The 23,084-nt window shown below is 46.4% G+C and overlaps 1 protein-coding gene across 1 annotated transcript in view; it reads right to left on the reverse strand.

The window, feature by feature from the left end:
• Positions 1 to 3,171: 3,171 nt before the first annotated feature.
• Positions 3,172 to 23,084, reverse strand: part of LOC136610627 (uncharacterized) — a 102,834-nt gene continuing 82,921 nt past the window's right edge. Inside the window, exons 5-6 of the mRNA XM_066589838.1 lie at positions 8,488 to 9,175; positions 3,172 to 3,288 (exon numbers count right to left, since the gene is read on the reverse strand). Of these exons, the coding sequence (XP_066445935.1) occupies positions 8,522 to 9,175 (654 nt within the window). The 3' untranslated portion in view covers positions 3,172 to 3,288; positions 8,488 to 8,521. The remainder of the gene's footprint in view (positions 3,289 to 8,487; positions 9,176 to 23,084) is intronic.

The following is a 23,084-nucleotide window of genomic DNA, read 5'->3' on the forward strand; positions in this document are numbered from 1 at the left end:
AAGAAATTTTTAAATAACCCTGTTTTCATTTTGGAAAGCGGCACAGGAACAATGAGAGAGGAATAATAACAGGCGTCTCTGAATAAGACTGTTCTGTAATTTGAAAATCTTAGACCAGAAGAAGAATATGAGCAGGCAATCCCATGAAATATGGACTATTGTCCAAGGCGCACCTATACATGTCCAGCTCACATCTGACGCCCTACGAAAGGTAGTAGGAACACGGTACCACCTTGTAAGTATTTTATCTTATTTTTACTGTGTAGAACATGCCATTAGTAGTTTATGAGTCTCTGGCCAATCTGCATCACACAACTGGGTGTGAAGCTCATTTTCCCAAGCCTTGGTAAAGGCTAGTTGTGATAGAGGAGTGCCGTACAAGACTGTATACTGAAGATAGTGAGCGAAATGGGAGAGTCAACTTTAATTGGAAATTTTTCAGAGGGGTTTTATTCTGTAGGAGCTCACCAAGGAGCCCCCAAAAAAGAGAAATAAGATTTTAATTGATTTAGAGAACCTTGATAATTTTTTTTTGGACAGGTGTCATGAAGCATCGTCAAAGAATGAGCCTCTTCTGTGCCTAGAAGCGTCTGCATGAAAAAAGTACAATCTCGTTTATCCGAGATCATGAAAGAATTAGGTCCAACGGTGGGTGGAAAATCTGGATTATTAAAGAACAGCAAGAGAGGACCTAGAATATGTGAATATGTGAAAAAGTATGTTTAGCAATGATCTGGTTCCAGACAGTGAGAAGTTTTGGGTTAGAAAAGAGAGATCTAAGCTATATTGATGGTGTAACGAGCTGGAGTTGTCAGAAATAACTTAAGTGGGTATTCTAGCTCAACCCTAGTCACAGTGGTGGCTACTCTGCACGGAACAATGGCTCTCGAAATAGGCGGGTTACACAAGGTTAGTCGGTGTTAGCAAATGGTATTAGTTCAATGTGACGCCAATGTCTATGAAGAATGGGGTGTTTGCAATAGTCAAATAAAGAGATGAGTCCAGATAAATTGTGGTAAACTAAAGGTATACAGTTTACTGTAACATTGATAAAACTAGCACAATGTTCACACTTGGAAGTCCAGCAGATAGCAGCAATTTCAACAGTCCTGCTATACATATGAAATAGCAGATAATACTTTCCTCGATTAAATTTTTTCTCTCTCTACTGAAGTGCCTGCCAGATTAAATTAAACATGGGTTGTTACCCAGAGATTACTTGTGGAAGAATGGAGGGACTGGTGCAGCTTCCACTACAACCCCACTGCCGTCTGACTATTTGGAGACTTGTTATACTCACGGTTACGCCAACTGCTCTCCGCACAGCCTCCATGGGGTCTGCCCTGGCTCCAGCTCCTTCCAGCAGGGATGAAAAGGACTCCACTCCCGATTCGGGTACTGTCGGATTCTGGCACTATGCTCCTGCACTTCTCACAGACTCTCCAGGTCCTCTCCTTGCTTCCTCTTCTCCATCTTGCCGTACTCTAAGGGCGCCCACCCACTGGCGTTTGCGCTTTCTGCGTGTTTTTCGCGGCGTTTTTCGCGGCGTTTTCGCGGCGTTTTCCGCGATTTTTCCGTTAATTTCCATTGACATTCATGGGTGCATTAGGAGAAAAATAAGGACACATATGCAACTGACAGTTCCTATGTTAAAAACGCAAACGCAACGCAAAAAAAACGCCAGTGGACAGGAACACATGTTATCTCTATGCCTGTGCAGGAAAAACGCAAAACGCAAAACGCAGGTAAAAAAACGCCAGTGGGTGGGCGCCCTAACTGTGCACTTCCTCTAGTTCCCCGCACTTTCTTCTCTCCTGCTGACTCGCTTCCTTTCCTCCTAGCTCACTTTCCCAGGTTTTACTCAATTCCTCCCACTTCAACAATAAGCAAATTGAATGCAAGAAGCCAATCAGAAGATGGCTATTGCTAGACATATTTGCCTTAATCCGTTTCTCAGGGAACTACAGTGCAGGGTGCCGCCTATGTCCCGATAAGGGCTCATAGCGAGGTCTCTAGGAATTACTAACCCTATTGCCTACCTAGTGTTTGATAATATTGCTTAAAATCACGTAAACCTGCTCCTCCTTCTGTTTGTGAGCAACAAAGTGCAATCTATTGACTACAAAGCAGGCTAGTGTCCCAAACAAATTTACTTATAGCTCTAGAAATCTTGTGAAAATATGATGGCGAGCTGGGAAGCACCTAGAGATGAGAGAACATGCTCGTTTAGGGCAATTACTCGAACGAGCATCGCTTTTTCGAGTAACTGCCTACCCGGGTGAAAAGATTTGTGGGTCGCCGGGGGGCAAGAGGCAGCGGGATGGAGTGGGGGTAGCTCTCTCTCCTCCTTGCTCCCCCCCGCAACCGACCGCTCCCCCCCGACGCCCACTGAATCTTTTCGCCCGATTAGACAGTTGCTCGAAAAAAAAGCGATGCTCGATCGAGTAATTGGTCTAAACAAGCCCGTTCGCTCATCTCTAGAAGCACCTGATAGATTAGAATTCCAAGTGTTTGTCCTGGTTTGACTGAATCAACATATATTTCTCGGGTTCGGGTGTTTTTGCACTCGAGCACCGCTTTTTCCGAGTAACTGACTACTCGAACGAAAAGATTCGGGGGGCGCCTAGGGTGAGCAGGGGGTTGCAGAGGGGGGGGGGGGGGGGGAGAGAGAGAGAGCTCCACCCTGTTCCCCACTGCTACCCCCCACTCCACCATGCCGCCCCCCAGTAGTCATTTACTCGGAAAAAAACGGTGCTCGAGTTCAAAAACACCCGAACAGAGCATGCTCGCTCATCTCTAGTGAGTATGTGTCTCTGGCTGGGCACCAGGTCTGATTCCGCTGCGAGATTTCACAGTCGAAATCCGACCTGGCCCTGGGAATTCGGCCTAAGTGACTGTTCCCAAGTGGTTGAATATTACTAGAATTGAGAGACTGTCCCCTATGAGGCCAAAACAGGCATATGGCTCTTCCCAGTGTGACCGATTTATGTTGTTGTGTAGTTTAGCGTAAAAGTTTATTAGAAAATATGATCACTGCCTCCAGTGTCTCTTTGTGATTACCGCACCTTCATGGACCACAAATGCCCTTCTTATCTAAGCAAAGTAAGTCCCTCTCTTGCACTATTTGCCCCTACTTGGCTCTATAGAAAAAGACAAACACCAAGACAAATGCTGCTTTTCATCTCATTTATTAGGCTTTTGATCAACAAAGCTAAACTACATATGGAAATTATAGATTCTTCATGGAAATGTTCATTCCAAGCTCATCTGGATTGTCACCTTGGTTTTCTGTATAAACAAAAGGAAACAAAAAAAAAGTGTATGTAATAGCTGGAAAAAGAAAACTGTAGTAATTAATAACAGCAATGATTAGGTTTATATCGCATTTTACATTTTAAATTTCCTAAAAACTCCTGCTGACCCAATATGGCTTGCAAAATGTTAATTAAAATACTTGTTTAGTTATCATTTAGGGGCCCCGTTTGGTGCAGAGTGTTAAGTCAGCAGAAATTCAGTCCTAAGCTCTCGCTCATGACCTGAAGGTTTCGGGTTCAATTCCCACTTGATTCAGATAGCCGGCTCAAGGTTGACCTAACCTTCCATCCTTCCAAGGTCGGTAAAAAAACAAAAACAGTCTGCAAAGAAAAACATCCTAGGAATGCATACATCTTACATGCAGACCTTGATGACTATGTTGGTGCTGATGTTTTGCAGACATGTTTAGATTTGCTGCACCTTCTTCTCTTTGCTACTCGGTTTAATTTAAAAGAGTAAACTGCAAAAAGGTGCAATACAAAATATACAGTGCAGATGTTTGTCATGCATTTGTTTTCAGTGTCCATTGACTTCTATCGTAAAACAAACGGTTTTGCTGAGTTTAAAATGGTTTAAATATTACTAATTAATATGCTGCTTTGTGTTTGGCTCATGCACACAGCAGCACATTGTTTAGTAATTGCCGTATTTTTTGCTATATAAGGCCACCTGCACACAGGCCGGTGGGACCCTGCATGCAGGATTACCGCACCCGAGTTCAACTTGCTGCCAGGCCGGTGACCCGTGCTTACCTGTCCGGTGTCTTCTCCTTTGCTGCCAGTGTGCCAGTAAGAGAACGCTGCGCCGTTGACTTCAATGGAAGCCGTCCGTGCATAACCTGCAGGAAATCGCAGCTTGCTGCGATTTCTTTCCCTTGAATGAAGGTACCCCTGTGTGGCTGGCACTTTCACTCAGGAACCCAGAAGATGGAGAAGGACCCAGAAGAAGACCGTTCACTCATACTTATAATTAGAGATCAGTGAGCACGCTCGGTAAGGTCAGTTACTTGAGCGAGCCTCACTCATCTCCAGTAACTACCTTCTCCTTCAATCATGCTCTGGAGGGCAGCGGGGGAGAGTGAGAAAGACCCCTGCAGAGAGGGACGCCGTATATCGGCTGGGCGTGAAAACCCAGCCGATATACCGTCATCTGAATGCGCCCTTAGGCTGTATTCCCACATATCTCTTGTATAGCGGTCATGTACCTTTACCATGGCATTTTTTAGGTTCATGTTAATTGGATATCAAAAATGCTGTTGAAAAAACGCTCGCGATTTACTGCGAAATGCCGTAGTTTCCCAGTTTGATTTTCAGCTGATCAGTTTGTACAGGCAAGGCCCAATGCACACAGACGGTTTTTTGCTGCCGTATCAGGAGTGGGCGACCGCCTTCAGGTTCTGCAGCAATAACCCTACATTGCATGCAATGCAAAAAAGATTCTTCATGCACACAAGCGGAAGCCAATTGCGGTTTCCACTCGCAGGTGTAAAATCACAGCATGCTCCATTTTCTTGCGATTCCCGCATGGACAGATTCCATTAAAGTCAATGGAAGCCGTCCGATCCGTGGACCATCTGCAACTGACATTGCGGATGGGCCACAGACTCTGCAGGAAAGCATGTGTTTAATTTAAAAAATCCTCTACTGCACATGTGTGGCGGCACACCGGCTGGCACTTCCGTACACATCTGCAGTGAAGACCTTGACAGGCAAGCACAGATAAGCACTGTCCTCAGCCACGGACAGGGTCAGATTCCGCGTGCAGAATCCAACCCACCTGTGTGCATTTGGGCACATTAGGGCTTATTTACTAATATTGTCTAAAAGTTAAAAAGTGCAAACTTAGGCCGCCTGCAGACGGTGCCGAAATTCCACGGCGTGATTTCCCGCGTGATTTCTGCACGTGGAAGCTGCCATAGGATTGCGTTAACAAATTCAATCCTATGCAGACGGCCACGATTTGGACGTGCGAAATCTCACGCGGCAAACAAATCGCCGCATGCTCTATTTCTGCGAGCCCTGCACAGAAACGTCACTCCCTGGCCGCCGGCTCCACTCTGCGCATGCGCCGGCTGCCCGGTAGCCGGCACTTGAAAGAGCCAGAGCTGCGGGAGAGGTAAGTGCCCGCGCTGCTCTCTCCAGACGCTCGGGTCCCGCTGCGAGAATTCTCGCAGCCGGATCCGACCCGCCGTCTGCAGGCGGCCATAGACTAGAAAGTCTTAAAATTCTGCCAAATTCATCATAGTAGCTTTGCTGAAACTTTAAGATTGTCTAGTCTAAGTTTAGACCACCTTTTAGGGGTTGTCCCGCGGCCAAAACGAAAAAATGTTCACACCCCAGTCCCCCATGTTAAGCAAGCATCACAAACTACCCATGTAAATCGTTTTTTTTAGAGCGTTTCTACTCACCATGAAGCTGTTTCATGAAGTTATAAAAATCTTTTCCAAGATGGCCGCCGTCATTTCCTAAGGTGCACCGCTGGTCTTCTCCCATGGTGCACTGCGGGTCTTCTCCCATGGTGCACCGTGGATGTTCTTCTCCAGTCTGAACTCCACTGCTGATTACAGCCACCTCATTGGCTGATCGGCACCATGTGACGGTGGCGAGCTACGCGATGACGCTGAGAAGGGGGAGGAGCCAGGACGCAGCTTGTGAGCCCGGACCCTCCAGAAGAGGATTCCTCTCTGCGCAAGCGCGACTGTTGCGGCGACCAGAGGAGAAGTTTGGTCGTCGCCATGGAGACGGGGACGCCAGCAGCGGGAGGGGGTAAGTGTATAACTTCTGTATGGCCAATATTTGATGCACAATGTATATTACAAAGTGCATTAATATGGCCATACAGAAGTGTTTAACCCCACTTGCTGTTGTGGGACAACCCCTTTAATTTAGCTTACTCCAAAAATTGTGCCAAAAATCTGGAACAATTTTTTGAAAAAAAAATCAGGCCATGCCCCTTTTTCCGCGGAACACCACTCGTTGATCACAGCCAAAAAAAGTGTCTGAAAGTGTCTAAAACACATAGTAAATGTGGTGCAAAGCTTGTTTGAGAGTTTTTTGGTGGAATCTGTGCCAGAAAACTGTAGAATTTTCAATATTAAATAAGCCCCATTATTACACAGACTTCATCTGCAGGAGCCAATCAGCTCAAAACTGCACTGTCGGAGAATTAAAGGGGTTGTCTCGCGAAAGCAAGTGGGTCTATACACTTCTGTATGGCCATATTAATGCACTTTGTAATATACATCGTGCATTAAATATGAGCCATACAGAAGTTATTCACTTACCTGCTCCGTTGCTAGCGTCCCCGTCGCCATGGTTCCGTCTAATTTCGGTGTCTTCTTGCCTTTTTAGACGCGCTTGCGCAGATCCGTCTTCTCCCTTCTTCTCCCTTCGGCTCCGCTCGGCAGCATCGGCATTTTGGCTCCGCCACCCTTCTACGCATCATCGCGTAGCTCCGCCCCTGTCACGTGCCGATTCCAGCCAATCAGGAGGCTGGAACCGGCACACATCATGGGAGAAGGGAGAAGACCGGACTGCGCAAGTGCGTCTAATCGGGCGATTAGACGCTGAAAATTAGACGGCACCATGGAGACGAGGACGCTAGCAACGGAGCAGGTAAGTGAATAACTTCTGTATGGCTCATAATTAATGCACAATGTACATTAATATGGCCATACAGAAGTGTATACCCCAACTTTGTTTCGCGGGACAACCCCTTTAACTGTTCTTCCTGCACTAGTGTGTGAAAGTTTCTTGAAAGAAGTAAAGTTGCAGTCACTGCCTGTTCCTAGTGATTGAGGCTAGTAGGGATGGCAGTCTACAGTCTGTAGGACAGGGAGCATGTTATTAGGTGGAGTAAAGAGTGGTTTAGTTTAGGAGATGTGGTATGCCTCCCTGAAGAGGTGCCTTTTTAGAGAATGCCTGAAGTTGTATGGGTCAGGGATTGCCCGGATAGCTTGGGGTAACACGTTCCAAAGGACAGGTGCTGCTCTGGAGAAGTCTTGGTAGCAGGAAGGAGAGGTTCAAATTAAAGGGGCAGCGCAGTCCTATGGAGAGTTTTGTGGATGAGGGTGAAGAGTTTAAATTGAATTCTATATTTGACGTGCAGCCAGTGCAGTGACCAGCACAGGGCAGAGGTGTCCGATCAGTGGTTGGACAGGTAGATGAGCCTGTCTGCTGCATTCAGGATGGATTGTAGAGGGAAGGTGCTACACACTGAGATGGAGATGTCAGTTTGAGGTCGGTTAGTAAAGGGCAGAAACACCGGGTCAGTTTTTGAGAGGTTCAGTTTTAGGTAGCGAGAAGACATAGACAGCAGACATACAGTTGGAGGCGTTTTGAAGGAATGGAGTTGTGATGCCCTGAGAGGAGATGCATAACTGGGTGTCATCAGCATAGAGATGGTACTGAAAGTCAAATCTCCTGATGGTTTGCCCAATAGAGGTTGTGTAGATGGAAAAGAGGAGGGTGCTGAGGATCGAGCCCTGGGGACCTCAGCAGCAAAAGAGTGAGGGGGAAGGTAGAGCCAGCAAAGGATACGCTGAATGAGTGGTCGAATAGGTAGGGGAAGAACCAGGGAGAGCAGTGTCCTTTAATCCGATGGAGTGAAGCATACTGAGGAGGAGTTTGGGGTCAACAGTGTCAAACACCGCTGAGAGGTCAAGGAGAATCAGTAGGGAGTAGTCACCTCTCAACTTGGCCATCAGGAGTTTGTTTGAGCTTGACAGAAATTACCCTGACAAAAGTATCAGGGCAGAAATCAAGAAGAGAGTTTTCGGAGAGATAGCTTATAAGGCGGGTTATTGCTCTTACATACAAGTATCAATCAACTATATATTTTTAATTAATAGTGGTGATAGTGTATGATTGAATCTTTGAGTAGGTTATAGCTAGACATGAATTTCTGTAGATATGGTTTGGACAGTTGAAAGTGACCTGTTAAATATGTACCCAGTTTGATTACTGAAGTGTTGCCATGTGAATTGTGTTCCAAAAGGAAAGTGATTGCAATTTGATAAGTTTAGTAAGAGAAAGTGCAGCCCTGTTTGTCAGAAAAATCAAAACATTATTTTAATAAGCTCAAAAGAGAAAAATATAGTTGTTTGACCAGTCCATGCAAAAAATCCCTAAAAATACTGAGTTATAGCGTTAAACGCATATACTGTATATTTACCTTTTTTCTCTTTTAAAGTAACCCACTTGTTCATTCATTGGGGGAGCACTTCCGGCACACTAAATACTTCTCCAAATAAATTATTACCCAGCCCTTCCTTCTCTCCTCCAGGTAATCCTCCAACTAGTCCATCTTTCTCAAGTATGCCATCAAGTAGCTTTTCTCCTCCAACTAGTCTATCATTCTCAAATATACCATCAAGTAGCCCTCCCTTTTCTCCTCCAAGTATTCCCCCAACTAGTCCATCATTCTCAAGTGTATCATCAAGTAGCCCTCCCTTCTCTCCTCCAAGTAATACCCCAAATAGTCCATCATTCTCAAGTGTATCATCAAGTAGCTCTCCCTTCTCTTCTCCAAGTAATCCTTCAACTAGTCCATCACCTTCAAGTGTACCGTTAAGTAGCTCTTCCTTCTCTCTTCCAAATAATCCTCCAACTAGTCCATTCTTAAGTATACCATCAAGCAGCCCTCCCTTCTCTCCTCCAACTATTTCCTCAATCCCAAGTATACCATCAAGCAGCCCTCCCTTCTCTCCTCCAAGTAATCCTCCAACTATTTTATCCTCCCCAAGTAGACTATTACTTAGCCCTGCGTTCCCACCAAGTATATCCTCAGGTAGCTGACGAGTAATACGTTTATTTCCTTGACTAGGCTCCCCTTTACTAGTTTGTTCAGACATAAGATCATCCTGCAACATAGAAAAAGAATAATATTAGTGTTGTAGAAACATCCAGTCCCAATAGTTCTTCCATTCCTGCTCATTCATACAACTGATTTTGGCACATGTTATAGCCATGATGCACAGTCACAGTAAACAGACTTTCATTGATCCGTTCACATTCACGAGTAAACATTACATGTCAAAACGCACGAGAAAGATTGTAGCATGCTCTATTTCTCTGCGTAGCACGCAGCGTTAGCCCTATACATTTGTATAGGAAGCGTATGCAATGCTGTCCATACGCAATACATTGAGATACACGGTCTCTGCCGCTTTACAAAATGACCCCTTACTCATATGTACGGGTACAAATGCAGGCCACATGTGTTCAATCCTGGAATTCTGTAGTAGCTTGAATCATGTGTTCGAACATAAATAACATTTACAGTATAGCACGAAGGTATTGATGAGCTCCATTACTGCAGAAGGACAGTGATGTACAGATTGTAGTTATTCACATTCTAAGAAGTGCAGGCAGCCTTTTACTGCCACTGAGCCATGATGTAACTATGAGGCCACGCTCACACAGGCATTAGTAAAAACACTGCGTTTTCAAATGCAACATTTTACAGCGTTTTTGAACAGCATTTTCAAATGTGTTCCACAGCCTTTTTAATGCACCCCATTATTGCAACAGGTGATGTTGTGTGTTACAAATCGCTGAAATGCACTAAAATAGAGCACACAATGCTAGAAAATCCCGACATTAGAAACGCCGCTCTCGGGGGGCTCTGCTCCTCCATAAAGACCCCTTTGCTAGCCCTAAATTAGAGCCTAAATAAGTGGAAACTCCGGGAGAACCTCCAAGGACCCATTGAAACTACTACCCAGCCTGTGAAGAACTTACCTGGAGATCCTCGCTGCAGCGGAAGGAAACAAGGCTCAGCACAGCGGAGGGTGCCCGGAACCTGCCCCGGGACCTGCGTCCAGAGGCGCCCAGCGGAGGTCTCATCCGGAGTTCCACGCAAGAGGAGAGCGGCGCAAGGTAACCCCCCTGCCTGCAGTGGAGAAGCCCTGACACTCTGTGAAGCCGTGCTCCTACCGCGGCTCTCACTGATTCCACCGCCGCCTCCGGCAGTGTGGTGGTCTGGTGGCCATTCTGCCTAGTGGAAATACATGTATGCTCGGCTGAGTGTGCAAGTTGTCACACGGCATGTGAGCACCACAGACACTGATTGGTTGCAGCAGTCACATGCTGGCTATTTGTAAAGACTGGACCACCTGACTGCCAGCACTGGATCTCTAGGGAAAGGAATATGGGGATAACAGATCCTTTCTTGCTGACCATATCAGTGGGGAATAGTGGTTATTTGTGGTCTCCATGTCCTAGATACTTTAAGTATCCCCTAATGATCCCAGAGACAACCTACACAGGAGTTTGGATACAGTATTGTGTCTTAGGGTTTTGTAGGGTTACACCAGAGTTAGTCTGCGTGGAGTGGGGGTGCTCTTGCTCTTGCCTCACAGATGGCTAGGGCAATCGTAGGGCCTCTTATAGGGATAGTGTGCTATCAGAACATCACCTGAAACCCTTGCTAGTGTAGTGGCCCAGTACATACTTTCCTGACCCCTTCCATAATGTCATACATGTCATGCCTTATGTTGGTGCACTGTGCAAATCTGTCTAGTCATTGTCTTATATGTATTGCAAAGTTGCAGCGTGTAATGGGTTAAGTGTTTGCAAAAGCCTGGGGATTGCCTGTAAATGTATCAAATTATGTCCTGCCACGTGGCATGAGTGAGAATATAAATAGGCATGCTTGAGAGCGGAAAAGGGCTTCCATCTGAGGTTGTTCACACACAGTTATTGTACTGGCTTAAATTTAAACAGTTTACAATGCTTTCATATATTTTGTGCGTCCCAGCCCCCATATTAATCCTTATCCCAGTCCATTTTCTAAATTTAAAACGGACTACACGACCACGAATTAAAGAAACATTTTTCAAACAGTTTTTTATTTTCTGATTGTAGAAGGTTTTATTCTGTTGCCTATACATGACTATGGGGGCGGCCATATTTCCTGAGCTGCATTTAAAGGGGTTGTCCCGCGCCGAAACGGGTTTTTTTTTTTTCAACCCCCCCCCCCCCCCCCCGGTCGGCGCGAGACAACCCCGATGCAGGGAGGTAAAGAAAGCTTACTGGAGCGCTTACCTTAATCCCCGCGCTCCGGTGACTTCAATACTTACCGCTGAAGATGGCCGCCGGGATCCTCTGTCTCCGTGGACCGCAGCTCTTCTGTGCGGTCCATTGCCGATTCCAGCCTCCTGATTGGCTGGAATCGGCACGTGACGGGGCGGAGCTACACGGAGCCTGCATTCTGCACGAGCGGCCCCATAGAAGACTGCAGAAGACCCGGACTGCGCAAGCGCGGCTAATTTGGCCATCGGAGGGCGAAAATTAGTCGGCACCATGGAGACGAGGACGCCAGCAACGGAGCAGGTAAGTATAAAACTTTTTATAACTTCTGTATGGCTCATAATTAATGCACAATGTATATTACAAAGTGCATTATTATGGCCATACAGAAGTGTATAGACCCACTTGCTGCCGCGGGACAACCCCTTTAACAGCATTAAGAGCATTTAGAGATTTGTTTTAGGGCTTAAACAGACAGACGTATTTGCGGAGGCATTTGCAGACGTGAAAATCTCGCCCGTATAACACGACCAAGCAGCAGCATTTTCATGGAACATTCACACAATGGACAGGAGGGGATCCACTGACTTATATGGGAGAAGTTCTAGACATGCTCTGTTACCTGTAAGGAGGTCATTTTGCAGGTAGGTGGAGGAGATAATCACAGGTTATACCTATTATGAATGATGGATCCTGTGTTATCTACATATAGGCCAACTCCAGGTGGATATAGGCTCATATTTTGGAGGTATAGTAAGCAATGTTCTGTGTCTATAGCGCTGACAGATATGCTCCTGCTCCAAGGGAAGCAGTCATGACCGGTAAACCGTCAGCTTTTCTATCCTTTTACTGTAAACAATTCCAGTTACGCTGCATAATATGTCCAATATAAAATATTAGCCTACCCGTCGCGCGTTGCTGCGAAGACAGACAGACATACATTCATTCGTTTTTATATATCTAGATAACAACCAATCATAGCGCAGCTTTCATGTTACCTCAGTGGTATAATATATAACAACCAATCACAACGCAGCTTTCATGTTACCTCAGCAGTAAGAGAAATAACAACCAATCACAGCGCAACTTTTATTCTGCCTCAGCAATATAAAAAATAGCAACCAATCACAGCGCAGCTTTCATGTTACCTCTGCGGTATTATATATAGCAACCAATCACAGCGCAGCTTTCATGTTACCTCAGTGTTATAATATATAACAACGAATCGCAGCACAGCTTTCATGCAACCTCAGTAGTATAAGAAGTAGCCACCAATCACAGCACAGCTTTCATGTTACCTCAGCAGTATAAGAAATAGCAACCAATCACAGCACAGCTTTCATTTTAGCTCAGCATTCTCAATATCCAGCAATTGTCTTGCGAAACGTTCGGCGGTGCATCATTTTCTGGTTGAACACTCATCCCGTTGCTCGTAATGCCTTTTGCTTTCGTGCTTGAGATGGAAATCAAACGATCTTTGTCTAGGGGGCATAACTGTCGACGATGCTCGCACGTGCGCCACCTATCGTAGGATAGTTGTACTATGCCTATAATCTTCCCAGGAGTGTACTCAGCAACTTCCCAAAGTCTCATGGCAATTGGATGAATGGTGTAGTAATGCATAAAGGACAGACAGACAGACATTCATTTATATATATCAGGAAGTGAGAGAATTAGATTCCGTACGTAAAATTTGGACGCTAATTGTTTTGCGCTTAGAATTGAATAATCGAGTTGGGACCCATTAGCTTTTCCTATTTATGACATATTCAATGCCCGTGCCAAATTTCATGTTTCTATGTGAGAAAATTACATTCCGTACGTAAAATTTGGACGCTAATTCTTTGGCGCATAGAATTGAATAATCGAGTTGGGACCCATTAGCTTTTCCTATTTATGACATAATCAATGCTCGTGCCAAATTTCAAGTTTCTATGACATTGGGAAGCGAGAAAATTAGATCCCGTACGTAAAATTTGGACGCTAATTCTTTGGCGCTTAGAATTGAATAATCCAGTTGGGACCCATTAGCTTTTCTTATTTATGACATAATCAATGCTCCTGCCAAATTTCCTGTTTCTGCGACATCGGGAAGTGAGAGAATTAGTGGCAACGATGGAAATCGAACGATCTACGTGGGGGGGGGCATAACTGTCGACGATGCTAGCATGCGCGCCATTTATCGTAGCATAAATGTACTATGCCTATAATCTTCCCAGGAGTGTACTCAACAACTTCCCAAAGTTTCATGGCGATCGGATGAATGATGTAGTAGCGCATAAAGGACAAACAGACAGACAGACACGCATACATTCAATTTTATATATATAGATAGGAAACAAAAGGCGCTATATGCAGGTAGTTATTTGTACAAAAATATATCATAAAGGCTCATCTTATAGTGCTGTGATTGTTATGTTCATGCAGGACACAACTACGGCTCTCTTCGTGGACGTCATCAACAAGTTAGACCAAGACATAATTAACGCCCACAAAGGACCAATATGGACATATATCACTAAAATAAAGGGAACACAAAATACGGTAAATTGAAGTAACAGAAATATGGTGATGAGATACCTAACCAACTTTGGTGAAGCAGACCCAGTCTAGAAGTAGGGTGAACAACATGAAAGGAGCGACCCCACATCAGAAACTTAAGGGCTCTAGTCTGTCCCTAGATGGGAGAAATGGAGGATGTTTAATGCAGAAGGAAAGAGTAATGTATGTGACTCACTATTTGGTAGAAGTGGATAAGCCTCACACACAATAAATAGCCACATAGTTAGCTGACAGGAGTCTGTTGCCCCACCAAACACCTCAGCCTGTATAATAACTGGCACTCATGTAGAGGCAGAAGCGGAATAAATAGACTTCCATAATGGCTAATTGGATGGCTAGGGTGGACACATCCCTGTTGGGAGTTCATACACCACAGGAGATGTTGTAGCAAGGGTGTGAAGAAGGGCACGTTATACATTGATCCAGCCACTTATAAATAAAATAGAGGCATTTTCAGCAGGCACTATAGGGGGCATATGAAGAATGCACTGTATGGTAGCGTCCGTGGCCAGCATTGCTGTAGTAGACATGATGATTAGTTAGCGTAAAATGTCTATTGATATGTAATAAACTACATGTATTACGCAGCTGTAGTAATTTAACTCTGTAGAGGCTAATGGCTGCATAATTTCATTATGGTAATTGCTGGACAATGGCATGGTGAAAGATGTGTGTTTTATAACTTTAGCCTAATGTGAAGCTCTTTTCCAGCCTCCAAGAGTTAAAGTCACATTCCTATACTGTGTGTTTTAAGTGTATCCATTTTGGGTGTCTTCCCAGCCCTTCCCCCACTCTCAACTGCTGAATCAAAAGGAACTACTTTTATCTGACCACATGTTGATAGAACAAGGACTGGCTTATACACTGGACTTGAGAGAGGTGTGGGGAGGGGGTGCGGGGAATTCTATATGGCCCGACAAATGAGAATCCTATATGTTACTGATGTAATCTGTTATACGCCCATAAAGGGCAGGTATTATGTGTTTCAATAAATTAGGGCTCTGGGATTGTAACTCCAGAGAGCTGGTTGAGATTCAAGGCTGATAACTTGTGTCCAATTGGTTTCTTTCATTATATGTGCACACTATACAATTAGAAAGCTACAGAATACCCTGAAACCTACTGGGGAAAAAAATCCAGTACATTTGGCGTCCCTGGGAGGGCAAGTAGGCTGTGATTTCTTCATTCTGGGAAATACAGAGACTGGCAGATAACATGCAGAACTCAGAGGCCCGAAAATCTACAGAACACGGTAAGATTGCTTTACATTGATCTACCTGTGTGAGATGACTTCTGCCTGTTTATCTGCGTATCTCTACTCCAGAGTGACAAATCACTGAAAGACAGGTAATGTAGTTCTGTCTACTCGATTATCACCGTGTAACCTGTCTAGGGGTATTCTGTATGCTGTGAATATTGTGTTTGAGACAGTTAAAGATTGTTTATACAAGACCAAGAGACAGATTCTGTGAGGGTTAATGTGTAAGAAGGGCGGACTTGGCTGTATAAGCCTTGAGGTAGCGCACCGGGCGCATATTCTCCTATGTATGTTGGAGGGTAGCGCCAGGAAAATAGGCGTATTCATTTGCATGATCGAGCACGGTATATGCTCTCATATGTAAGGAGGGATACGCAGGGATTAAAATAGGCGTACTTACCTGTATGATTGAGCATGTTATGTTCTCATATGTGGAAAGGGATACCCAGGGACTGTAGCTGTTGTGTGTCGGCTGGATACTCCAGATACTGTTGAGGTCTTGGTCACTGAATATAATAGTCAGTCTTTGTGTATACTCAAAGGTCTTGTTTAAAGAATGTGCAGTGTTTGTTACTGGGGATTTTACTGATAGTGAGTGGGCTGTTGCACAGATAGTGTGAGATGTATACTTTAAGCCACTGAGCATTCCCCAGTTAACCCGCCAGTTCCTTTTGTTTTGTGTTTTATTGAGTTAATGAGCATTGTGATTTGCGAGGGAAGAAGAGGTAGGTGGAATTTAGTAAAGGAGTTTTACTGTGTCCAGAGATTTCAAAAAGGATAGAATGAGCAGGCAGAGCAGAATACGGCATAGATATAGGTTGTCCAGAGAATGGGAGACAAAGCAAGCAAAGATAAGGAGTGTAGAGCATGTGACTTAGTTGCTAAAAGAAAGGAATGTCGGGTTATAGGCAGATAAGCAGAGGGCTCCAACAGACAGAAAGGTGTTTCAGATTGCTAGGAGGTGGTATAATGTAGGAAAGGGATTCATGAGCAGAATTGGGTGGGGGAGGAGGAGAGAGTGTAGTGGGGGATGTGTATTGCCTGTATCATGAACAATGTAATGCCTTTGTGTTGACTATAGCCCATCCCTATAATGGCGGCCTCACTTGCAATGTTTAAAACCCCACATTGTTCTCAAATCTTCACAAAATGTTCAGGACATTTATTTGGAACAAGCGAAAACCGCGATTAGCATTTTCATACTTAACACAAAAGAAGCCACAAGGAGGTTTTGGCCTACCAGATATATCTACCTATTACAAAGCGATCCACATGGCTAGATGGTTTGACTTGGTGGAACGCAAACTAGACTCGCCCTCCTTAAACCTAGAGAGAACATTAATAGATCAAATCGGTCAATTCCTTCTTTGGACCAACAACAAAATGCCTTATAAAAAACAAACACTCAGCCCGACACTAAGAGGCACAATCAAGGTAATGCATTCTATCAGAATAGAAAAGGGAGATCAACACAAGCTAGCACCAATGATTCCTGCATCACTGGTCCCCTCTATTCTAGCTAACAAGCTAATTAAAATAACCAACACTTGGGCTAAACTAAACTCTCTAACAATCCAAGACATCATTAAGGGAACTAAAATAAACAGCCCCTCACAAATCGATCTGCTCTTACCAAACCACTCCCTAAACTTCCTAGAGATAACAGGCATTTATTCTTCACTCAAAAAACTTCAGGAAAAATATCAGAGAGAACTGCGAGACCCGTATTGGTACGAAGCATACCTCTTTGTCCCGGAGAGACCAAAGAAACTTATGACACACCTATACAAAGGGCTACTTATGAACGCCGCACCCGACAAACCGTGGTTCCTTAGAGTCTGGGAAGGAGAATTGGGGACAACCTTTGACAGGGAAGAGACTAAAAAAATCTTGACAAATTCACATGGCTTCTCAAAATGTGTCCGCATTCAAGAAAACTCATTCAAACTGACAACCCGATGGTATAATACACCGGTCTCGCTCTCCAAACTTAATCCTGCACAAACTGACAGATGTTGGAGATGTGGCACAGATAGAGGGAACCTAATACACATTTGGTGGCACTGTCCACAAATTAAACACTTCTGGCAAAACATCACGAACCAAATAAACAAAATATGTAATACGACATATACATTTACCCCCGAGGAAGTCCTACTCTGGAAACCCTCAAAACAATTTACACCATCAAAAAATTGCTTCCCCACCATACTAATTGCAGCAGCAAAACTACTCATCCCACCACTATGGAAATCGAATCATATACCTACGATAGCACAGTGGAAAGACAAAATTTCACAAATCTATAGATTTGAGGAATTAGCCGCTTGGGACACCAACTCAAGGGAAGAATTCCTCAAACTCTGGTCACCGTGGTATACATACCTAAAAAACTAGATAATATAGCTCTATCCAAGTAGCCCTAAACGGGGTGACGTTTAAGAGCATCTAGCAGCAACAAATTCACTCGGGCGCTCTTCTCCTTTTCTCTTGACGACTTGGTTTCCCCCCCCCCCCCCTCCCCCTGTTAAGTTCCTTACCAATGATCGCAAATAAAAAGCTGGGACGCTGCAGCGGAAGCGGGTAGGAGCCCCTGGTTGAGCGGATTCACTAACCCGCATCTTCCATTGCTTCTTCCCCCACTCGCACGCCCCGTCGTCTATACATTTGAATTGACTCCTAATGAAGGGTGGATGTAGCTCCCTCCCGCTCACACAGCACCTATTGATTGAATGTACCCAACCTATACCATCATATCTTTCAAAGCAAGTTTGGTACATTTCACCGCTAAGCAAACATGTAACACTCATAATCTGTGATTTGTTAGTTACGTCCTACAATGGCTTCATTTGTGTAAGAAATTACTCACTGTTTGTAATCGATTTCTTTTCTATGCTCAAATAAAAACAAGATTGTTTAAAAAAAAAACCACATTGTGTGACTCTGCAGCAAGTGTGGTGAGCCCTGCTCTGATTCTGTAATTATTTCCCTCCCAAGTGCTTACTTTCAGGGTGTGTGACGTTACTTCCGGCCACTCCAATCTGGGACAGGATTAAGCCCTACCCTTCCTCCTCCAGCAGCCATCTTGCCTCACCTGGGAGATTTGTAGGCCCGCCCCTTTCTGCCTCTGGTGGCCATCTTGCTGCACTCGGGAGGCCTACATTCCCCAATGCCACGGTATCCAGTGCTAACATAGTGATTGTCTGAAGTAAGGTCCTGTTTGATCAGACTTTGTTACACTCCAAAATGTGGCCACCTTGGATGTGTGATAATCTCAAGGAAACAAACATTTGTTCTTTGTGAAGATGCAGCTTAGGACATAGTAGATAACTAAGCTGGTTTATAGTGTACAGAAGATTGGAGTTGGTGCACGGAGGACAGAGGACAGGGACCCATGAGCAGGGGATGCCCTCTCATGGAGTTTTCCCAGGGGCTCTGTTTTCCGCTGCCTGCTTCTCCAATGGGTGTTCAGACAGATGATGTTAAGGAAGGCTCCTACAGATGGAATAATTTCCCTACAGTCACCCAGCAAACTTTTTCACGCAATTTGACAAAGTAGTCTTGGTTTTTATGTGAGAAAGAGGAACTTAATTGCTCAGAGTAGGATGTCAATTCATCCGCATTCTTTAATGACACTAGAATATACAAAGACATAACCTTTGTATATTGACTAGAGATGAGCGAACGTGTTCGTCCGAGCTTGATATTCGTGCGAATATTAGGGTGTTCGGGATGTTCGTTATTCGTAACGAACACCATGCGGTGTTCGGGTTACTTTCACTTCCTTCCCTGAGACGTTAGCGCGCTTTTCTGGCCAATTGAAAGACAGGGAAGGCATTACAACTTCCCCCTGTGTTGTTCCAGCCCTATACCACCCCCCTGCTGTGAGTGGCTGGGGTGATCAGGTGTCCGCCGAATATAAAAGTCGGCCCCTCCCGCGGCTCGCCTCAGATGCCCTGTGAGTTAGATGAAGGACAGTGCTGTTTGTACCGGAGCTGCTGTAGGGAAAGAATTGGTAGTTAGTGTAGGCTTCAAGACCCCCAAAGGTCCTTATTAGGGCCACTGATAGCTGTGTGTTGGCTGCTGTTAGCAGTGGCAATTATTTTTTTTCTCAAAATCGCCTCTGCAGAGCGTTGCACCCGGCATTAGGGACAGAAGTGCTGCATAGGCAGGGAGAGTGTTAGGAGTGAGTGTAGCCTTCAAGAACCTCAACGGTCCTTTCTAGGGCCATATTTAACCGTGTGCAGTACTGTGCTGGCTGCTGTTAGCTGTGCTGCATTTTTTTTTTCTTCTCAAAATCGCCTCTGCAGAGCATTGCACCCTCCATTGATACTGCAGGGAAAGAATTGTGTAGGCAGGGCCACAACACAGTTATTATTCATTGAATATACACAGTGCTGCCTTTTGGTGGAAAAAAACTGAAAATAATTGTATTTGTCCTGCCTCTGTCCGTCCTAAGGGCGGTGGACACGTGTCGGCTGCGTGTGCAACGTTTAAAAATCAGACGCACCCAGCTACGTTTTACTCCTGGCTTCGCCATTTGCTTTCCTTAATTGGGAAAAAAAATACCTGCTCTGCCAGAGTTAATAACTCTGCTACCCTCACGTTCTGTGCCACATTAGCAGGGCCACAGCACAGTTATTAAACTTCTCATGTTCATTGAATATACGCAGTGCTGCCTTTTTGGTGGAAAAAAACTGAAAATAATTGTATTTGTCCTGCCTCTGTCCGTCCTAAGGGCGGTGGACACGTGTCGGCTGCATGTGCAACGTTTAAAAATCAGACGCACCCAGCTACGTTTTACTCCTGGCTTCGCCATTTGCTTTCCTTAATTGGGAAAGAAAATACCTGCTCTGCCAGAGTTAATAACTCTGCTACCCTCACGTTCTGTGCTACATTAGCAGGGCCACAGCACAGTTATTAAACTTCTCATGTTCATTGAATATACGCAGTGCTGCCTTTTGGTGGAAAAAAACTGAAAATAATTTTATTTGTCCTGCCTCTGTCCGTCCTAAGGGCGGTGGACACGTGTCGGCTGCGTGTGCAACGTTTAAAAATCAGACGCACCCAGCTACGTTTTACTCCTGGCTTCGCCATTTGCTTTCCTTAATTGGGAAAAAAAATACCTGCTCTGCCAGAGTTAATAACTCTGCTACCCTCACGTTCTGTGACACATTAGCAGGGACACAGCACAGTTATTAAACTTAGATTATTCATTCACTAGAGGCAGTGGGGCCTTTCGTTTTCAAAAAAGGGAAAAAATTATATTTGGCTGCAGTCTTGCGCCAATTTATTTCCTGCCTGTGAAATCAAATCACTGGTAATACAGCATGCTGAGGGGTAGGGGTAGGCCTAGAGGACGTGGACGCGGCCGAGGACGCGGAGGGCCAAGTCAGGGTGTGGGCACAGGCCGAGCTCCTGATCCAGGTGTGTCGCAGCCGACTGCTGCGCGATTAGGAGAGAGGCACGTTTCTGGCGTCCCCACATTCATCGCCCAATTAATGGGTCCACGCGGGAGACGGTTATTAGAAAATGAGCAGTGTGAGCAGGTCCTGTCCTAGATGGCAGAAAGTGCTTCGAGCAACCTATCGTCAACACGCAGTTCTGCGCCGTCCACTGTTGCAAATCCGAATCCTCTGTCTGCTGCTCCTTCCTCCCAGCCTCCTCACTCCACTACAATGACACCTGCTCAGGAGCGGGAACACTCCCAGGAACTGTTCTCGGGCCCCTGCTTAGATTGGGCAGCAGCGGTTCCTCTCCCACCAGAGGAGTTTATCGTCACTGATGCCCAACCATTCGAAAGTTCCCGGGGTCCGGGGGAAGAGGCTGGAGACTTCCGCCAACTGTCTCAACAACTTTCTGTGGGTGAGGAGGACGATGACGATCAGACACAGTTGTCTTGCAGTGAGGTAGTAGTAAGGGCAGTAAGTCCGAGGGAGCAGCGCACAGAGGATTCGGAGGAAGAGCAGCAGGACGATGAGGTGACTGACCCCACCTGGTGTGCAACGCTTACTCAGGAGGACAGGTCTTCAGAGGGGGAGTCAAGGGCATCAGCAGGGCAGGTTGCAAGAGGCAGTGCGGTGGCCAGGGGTAGAGGCAGGGCCAGACCGAATAATCCACCAACTGTTTCCCAAAGCGCCCCCTCGCGCAATGCCACCCTGCAGAGGCCGAGGTGCTCTAAGGTCTGGCAGTTTTTCACAGAGACGCCTGACGACCGACGAACAGTGATGTGCAACCTTTTCGCGCAAAGCTCAGCCGGGGAGCCAACACCAACAGCCTCACCACCACCACCATGCGCAGACATATGATGGCCAAGCACCCCACAAGGTGGGACGAAGGCCGTTCAGCGCCTCCGGTTTGCACCCCTGCCTCTCCCCCTGTGCCCCAACCTGCCACTGAGATGCAACCCCCCTCTCAGGACACAGGCACTACCGCCTCATGGCCTGCACCCACACCCTCATCTCCGCTGTCCTCGGCCCCATCCAGCAGTGTAGTTCAGCGCACCGTCCAGCCGTCGCTTGCGCAACTGTTGGAGCGCAAGCGCAAGTACGCCGCCACGCACCCGCACGCTCAAACGTTAACCGTCCGCATAGCAAAATTCATCAGCCTTGAGATGCTGCCGTATAGGGTTGTGGAAACGGAGTCCTTCAAAAGTATCATGGAGGCAGCGGCCCCGCGCTACTCAGTTCCCAGTCGCCACTACTTTTCCCGATGTGCCGTCCCAGCCCTGCACGACCACGTCTCCCGCAACATTGTACGCGCCCTCACCAACGCGGTTACTGCCACGGTCCACTTAACAACGGACACGTGGACAAGCACAGGCGGGCAGGGCCACTACATCTCCCTGACGGCACATTGGGTGAATTTAGTGGAGGCTGGGACAGAGTCAGAGCCTGGGACCGCTCACGTCCTACCCACCCCCAGAATTGCGGGCCCCAGCTCGGTGGTGGTATCTGTGGAGGTGTATGCTTCCTCCACTAAAGCATCCTCCTCCTCTGTCTCGCAATCAAGATGTGTTAGCAGCAGCATGTCGCCAGCAGTCGGTGTCGCGCGGTGTGGCAGCACAGCGGTGGGCAAGCGTCAGCAGGCCGTGCTGAAACTACTCAGCTTAGGCGATAAGAGGCACACGGCCCACGAACTGCTGCAGGGTCTGACACAGCCGACCGACCGCTGGCTTGCGCCGCTGAGCCTCCAACCGGGCATGGTCGTGTCTGACAACGGCCGTAACCTGGTGGCGGCTCTGCAGCTCGGCAGCCTCACGCACGTGCCATGCCTGGCCCACGTCTTTAATTTGGTGGTTCAGCGCTTTCTGAAAAGCTACCCACGCTTGTCAGAGCTGCTCGTAAAGGCGCGCCGGCTCTGCGCACATTTCCGCAAGTCCCACACGGACGCTGCCACCCTGCGCACCCTGCAACATCACTTTAAGCTGCCAGTGCACCGACTGCTGTGCGACGTGCCCACACGGTGGAACTCTACGCTCCACATGTTGGCCAGGCTCTATGAACAACGTAGAGCTATAGTCGAATACCAACTCCAACATGGGCGGCGCAGTGGGAGTCAGCCTCCTCAATTCCTTTCAGAAGAGTGGGCCTGGTTGGCAGACATCTGCCATGTCCTTGGTAATTTTGAGGAGTCTACCAAGGTGGTGAGCGGCGATGCTACAATCATTAGCGTCACCATTCCTCTGCTATGCATCTTGAGAAATTCCCTGCAAACCATAAAGGCAGCTGCTTTGCGCTCGGAAACGGGGGCGGGGGAAGACAGTATGCCGCTGGATAGTCAGGGCACCCTCCTGTCTATTTCTCAGCGCGTACAGGAGGAGGAGGAGGAGCATGAGGAGGATGAGGAGGAGGGGGAAGAGACAGCTTGGCCCGCTGCTGACGGTACACCGGCTGATTGCCTGTCATCCTTTCAGCGTG

This window comes from Eleutherodactylus coqui, chromosome 2 (genome assembly GCF_035609145.1).
Source record: "Eleutherodactylus coqui strain aEleCoq1 chromosome 2, aEleCoq1.hap1, whole genome shotgun sequence".
Taxonomy (NCBI): Eukaryota; Metazoa; Chordata; class Amphibia; order Anura; family Eleutherodactylidae; genus Eleutherodactylus; species Eleutherodactylus coqui.